The sequence below is a fragment of the Zootoca vivipara genome, chromosome 2 (genome assembly GCF_965207765.1).
Source record: "Zootoca vivipara chromosome 2, rZooViv2.hap1.1, whole genome shotgun sequence".
Lineage (NCBI taxonomy): Eukaryota > Metazoa > Chordata > Lepidosauria > Squamata > Lacertidae > Zootoca > Zootoca vivipara.
In genome coordinates, this window is record NC_142584.1 from 108,952,883 (window position 1) to 108,958,882 (window position 6,000).

Sequence of the window (6,000 nt, forward strand, 5' to 3'; positions counted from 1 at the left end):
GCCGGAATTAAAATTGCCGGAAGAAATATCAACAACCTCAGATATGCAGATGACACAACCTTGATGGCAGAAAGCGAGGAGGAATTAAAGAACCTTTTAATGAGGGTGAAAGAGGAGAGCGCAAAATATGGTCTGAAGCTCAACATCAAAAAAACCAAGATCATGGCCACTGGTCCCATCACCTCCTGGCAAATAGAAGGGGAAGAAATGGAGGCAGTGAGAGATTTTACTTTCTTGGGCTCCTTGATTACTGCAGATGGTGACAGCAGTCACGAAATTAAAAGACGCCTGCTTCTTGGGAGAAAAGCAATGACAAACCTAGACAGCATCTTAAAAAGCAGAGACATCACCTTGCCGACAAAGGTCCGTATAGTTAAAGCTATGGTTTTCCCAGTAGTGATGTATGGAAGTGAGAGCTGGACCATAAAGAAGGCTGATCGCCGAAGAATTGATGCTTTTGAATTATGGTGCTGGAGGAGACTCTTGAGAGTCCCATGGACTGCAAGAAGATCAAACCTATCCATTCTTAAGGAAATCAGCCCTGAGTGCTCCCTGGAAGGACAGATCGTGAAGCTGAGGCTCCAATACTTTGGCCACCTCATGAGAAGAGAAGAATCCTTGGAAAAGACCCTGATGTTGGGAAAGATGGAGGGCACTAGGAGAAGGGGACGTCAGAGGACAAGATGGTTGGACAGTGTTCTCGAAGCTACGAACATGAGTTTGACCAAACTGCGGGAGGCAGTGCAAGACAGGAGTGCCTGGCGTGCTATGGTCCATGGGGTCACGAAGAGTCGGACACGACTAAACGACTAAACAACAACAACAACAACAATGATTACCATTTCAAAGGAATGGCCAGGAGGGATCCTGGAAAGGCAATCAGATCTTATCATATAAACTGGTCTGGCAGGCAGGGAGATTTATGCAAGTAAAAATGCTCAAAACAAATTGCTCTGAGTATTAGTTTTGTGGCTAAGGCTGAAACTTGGACATACGGTAGCTCTGTTGGTTAGAACACTGTGCTGATAATGCCAAGGTTGCAGGTTCCATTCGGCTGCATATTCCTGCATTACAGGGGGTTAAACTAGATGAACCTAGAGGTCCCCTCCAACTCTGCGATTCTATCTAGTGCAGACAAACTTTCAAATCTCATTAATGGGTCCTACTTGCACATGAATTGTTGTGAACACTTGGTACATTGCAATAATTATTAATCATGAAATATTACTTACTCCTGGGAACTGCATTAAGGATTGTGAATTTGCAACATAATCCTGCGCAGGTCTACTCAGAATTAATTCCTGTTGATTACAGTGAGGATTCCCCAGCCACTCTGGGCAGCTCCCAACAGAATATTAAAAGCACGATAAAGCATCAAACATAAAAAACTTCCCTAAACAGGGCTGCCTTCAGATGTCTTCTGAAAGTCAGATACCGGTAGTTGTCTATTTCCTTGACATCTGATGGGAGGGTGTTCCACAGGGTGGGTGTCACTACCGTGAAGGCCCTCTGCCTGCTTCCCTAGTAACCTTGTTTCTTGCAGTGAGGGAACCGCCAGAAGGCCCTCGGAGCTGGACTTCAGTGTCCAGGCTGAACGATGGGGGTGGAGGCGTTGGCCCTTTCTCCAGGATGGTGTGTGTCTTATTTACCCTTCAGGCCATGTTTGTTGGAAAGCCTGTTTATCCAGGTCAAATGGAGAGCAAAGGAACCAACTAGGGGTGTGTGTGTGGGCGTGATAAGTACCTTTTCATTTCTATAAAAGCTTGAATGATACATTTAAGTGTCCTATAATTATTATTATTTAATTGTCCTGGTGCAGTGATCTGAACGATGATGGCTTCATTTGACGAAATCCCAACCTCTCTCTCAGCGGACCTCCTCTTCAGGAACATGCTGTTGGCCAAGACCAAGGAAGAGTCCAACAGCAAAATGTTCTCCTGTTTGAGCTGCGCACTGGAGAACCTCCAGAGGGAGCCACCGTGTGTGAGAAGCAATGCCCACCTCACCGTTTCTGATGGGCGCGCTCTGATGGAGTTCACCTCGGGCAACGCTTCGTGCGCAATCACAGTCTTCCACAATCAAGGCAAAGTGCAGTACAATGTCTTTGTACCCAACTGGGACCTCTACTTTTCTCGTCTCTGCTCTAATCCGCAGCCTCTCAGCCTTAGTAGTATTCTTAGCATCCGTAGTCATCTACATAACTGGGGGTCCTTTAGGAAAGGCTTTTCTCCTTTGGCCTGCTTTGACCTTGTTGTTGTTTAGTCGTTTAGTCGTGTCCGACTCTTCGTGACCCCATGGACCATAGCACGCCAGGCACTCCTGTCTTGCACTGCCTCCCGTAGTTTGGTCAAACTCATGTTCGTAGCTTCGAGAACACTGTCCAACCATCTTGTCCTCTGTCGTCCCCTTCTCCTAGTGCCCTCAATCTTTCCCAACATCAGGGTCTTTTCCAAGGATTCTTCTCTTCTCATGAGGTGGCCAAAGTATTGGAGCCTCAGCTTCACGATCTGTCCTTCCAGGGAGCACTCAGGGCTGATTTCCTTCAGAATGGATAGGTTTGATCTTCTAGCAGTCCATGGGACTCTCAAGAGTCTCCTCCAGCACCATAATTCAAAAGCATCAATTCTTCGGCGATCAGCCTTCTTTATGGTCCAGCTCTCACTTCCATACATCACTACTGGGAAAACCATAGCTTTAACTATACGGACCTTTGTCGGCAAGGTGATGTCTCTGCTTTTTAAGATGCTGTCTAGGTTTGTCATTGCTTTTCTCCCAAGAAGCAGGCGTCTTTTAATTTCGTGACTGCTGTCACCATCTGCAGTGATCAAGGAGCCCAAGAAAGTAAAATCTCTCACTGCCTCCATTTCTTCCCCTTCTATTTGCCAGGAGGTGATGGGACCAGTGGCCATGATCTTGGTTTTTTTGATGTTCAGCTTCAGACCATATTTTGCGCTCTCCTCTTTCACCCTCATTAAAAGGTTCTTTAATTCCTCCTCACTTTCTGCCATCAAGATTGTGTCATCTGCATATCTGAGGTTGTTGATATTTCTTCCGGCAATCTTAATTCCTGCTTGGGATTCATCTAGTCCAGCCTTTCGCATGATGAATTCTGCATATAAGTTAAATAAGCAGGGAGACAATATACAACCTTGTCGTAATCCTTTCCCAATTTTGAACCAATCAGTTGTTCCATATCCAGTTCTAACTGTAGCTTCTTGTCCCACATAGAGATTTCTCAGGAGACAGATGAGGTGATCAGGCACTCCCATTTCTTTAAGAACTTGCCATAGTTTGCTGTGGTTGACACAGTCAAAGGCTTTTGCATAGTCAATGAAGCAGAAGTAGACGTTTTTCTGGAACTCTCTAGCTTTCTCCATAATCCAGCGCATGTTTGCTATTTGGTCTCTGGTTCCTCTGCCCTTTCGAAATCCAGCTTGCACTTCTGGGAGTTCTCGGTCCACATACTGCCTAAGCCTGCCTTGTAGAATTTTAAGCATAACCTTGCTAGCGTGTGAAATGAGCGCAATTGTGCGGTAGTTGGAGCATTCTTTGGCACTGCCCTTCTTTGGAATTGGGATGTAGACTGATCTTCTCCAATCCTCTGGCCATTGCTGAGTTTTCCAAACTTGCTGGCATATTGGGTGTAGCACCTTAACAGCATCATCTTTTAAAATTTTAAATAGTTCAGCTGGAATATCATCACTTCCACTGGCTTTGTTATTAGCAGTGCTTTCTAAGGCCCATTTGACTTCACTCTCCAAGATGTCTGGCTCAAGGTCAGCAACCACACTACCTGGGGTGTACGAGACCTCCATATCTTTCTGGTATAATTCCTCTGTGTATTCTTGCCACCTCTTCTTGATGTCTTCTGCTTCTGTTAGGTCCTTACCACTTTTGTCCTTGATTATGGTAATCTTTGTACGAAATGTTCCTTTCATATCTCCAATTTTCTTGAACAGATCTCTGGTTTTCCCCATTCTATTGTTTTCCTCTATTTCTTTGCATTGCTCATTTAAGAAGACCCTCTTATCTCTCCTTGCTGTTTTTTGGAAATCTGCATTCAGTTTCCTGTATCTTTCCCTATCTCCCTTGCATTTTGCTTGCCTCCTCTCCTCCGCTATTTGTAAGGCCTCGTTGGACAGCCATTTTGCTTTCTTGCATTTCCTTTTCCTTGGGATGGTTTTCGTTGCTGCCTCCTGTATAATGTTACGAGCCTCCATCCATAGTTCTTCAGGCACTCTGTCCACCAAATCTAAATCCTTAAACCTGTTCCTCACTTCCACTGTGTATTCATAAGGGATTTGATTCAGATTGTATCTTACTGGCCCAGTGGTTTTTCCTACTTTCTTCAGTTTAAGCTGGAATTTTGCTATAAGAAGCTGATGATCTGAGTTACAGTCAGCTCCAGGTCTTGTTTTTGCTGACTGTATAGAGCTTCTCCATCTTTGGCTGCAGAGAATATAATCAATCTGATTTCGATGCTGCCCATTTGGTGATATCCATGTGTAGAGTCGTCTCTTGTGTTGTTGGAAGAGAGTGTTTGTGATGACCAGCTTGTTCTCTTGACAGAACTCTATTAGCCTTTGCCCTGCTTCATTTTGAACTCCAAGGCCAAACTTGCCAGTTGTTCCTTTTATCTCTTGATTCCCTACTTTAGCATTCCAATCCCCTGTAATGAGAAGAACATCCTTCTTTGGTGTCATTTCTAGAAGGTGTTGTAGGTCTTCATAGAATTGGTCAATTTCACTTTCTTCAGCACCGGTAGTTGGTGCATAAACTTGGATTACTGTGATGTTAAAAGGTCTGCCTTGGATTCGTATCGAGATCATTCTGTCATTTTTGAGATTGCATCCCATTACAGCTTTTGCCACTCTTTTGTTGACTATGAGGGCCACTCCATTTCTTCTACAGGATTCTTGCCCACAGTAGTAGATATGATAGTCACCCGAACTGAATTCACCCATTCCCTTCCATTTTAGTTCACTGATGCCCAGGATGTCGATATTTATTCTTGTCATCTCATTTTTGACCACATCCAGCTTACCTCTATTCATGGTTCTTACATTCCAGGTTCCTATGCAATATTTTTCTTTACAGCATCGGACTTTCCTTTCGCTTCCAGGCATATCCGCAACTGAGCGTCCTTTCGGCTTTGGCCCAGCCGCTTCATCAGCTCTGAATCTACTTGTACTTGTCCTCTGCTCTTCCTCAGTAGCATGTTGGACGCCTTCCGACCTGAGGGGCTCATCTTCCAGCGTCATAACTTTTATATGCCTGTTGTCTTTGTCCATGGAGTTTTCTTGGCAGGGATACTGGAGTGGCTTGCCAGTTCCTTCTCCAGGTGGATCACGTTTAGTCAAAACTCTCCACTATGACCTGTCCATCTTGGGTGGCCCTGCATGGCATAGCTCATAGCTTCTCTGAGTTATTCAAGCCCCTTCGCCACGACAAGGCATTGATCCATGAAGGGGCTGCTTTGACCTAGCAGGGGAAAAGTTTTGCATGGAACCCGATACCATCCAGAAGGATGCTGAGATGTTGGTGGAATGCGGTGGGAGGGTGGTGAGGTTTGTCTCTGGCCAGGAAATCCATAAGATTTCAGTCTTCTTTAAACAAGGCGAGGCCAAATATGAAGTCCAGGTAGACAACTGGGATGCGGTCATGGAGCGTTTGCAGACTGGGGTGGAGGCGCTAAGCTTGGAGAACTTGTTGCGTGTGAAGAATAGGCTCAAGTTCCAGAAATGGCAGGAGCTAAGGTCTTGCCTGGATGAGGCCGTTCGTCGGTTCTCCAAGGAACCCCGTTGCGTTCAGGATAATGCCAAAATGTTGATTATGACCAGTAATGAGGAAATTGTGCTGATCTCTGGGAAAGGGGAGAACCTCATCACAGTAACATTTGCATATGGAAGGGTTGACTACAGGTTGGTAGAACGAGGCTGGTGGGAGGTGGCTGCCAGGGTCCTCCAAAAGAAAGAGACAGTTGAGAGAGAGCTTTCTTGA

General features: G+C 45.3%; 1 protein-coding gene across 1 annotated transcript in view; it reads left to right on the forward strand.

The window, feature by feature from the left end:
• Positions 1-6,000, forward strand: part of LOC148687045 (uncharacterized) — a 15,595-nt gene extending 9,595 nt beyond the window's left edge. Inside the window, exons 2-4 of the mRNA XM_088662756.1 lie at positions 1,820-2,250; position 2,442; positions 5,486-6,000. Coding sequence (XP_088518882.1) covers positions 1,831-2,250; position 2,442; positions 5,486-6,000 — 936 coding nt within the window. The 5' untranslated portion in view covers positions 1,820-1,830. The remainder of the gene's footprint in view (positions 1-1,819; positions 2,251-2,441; positions 2,443-5,485) is intronic.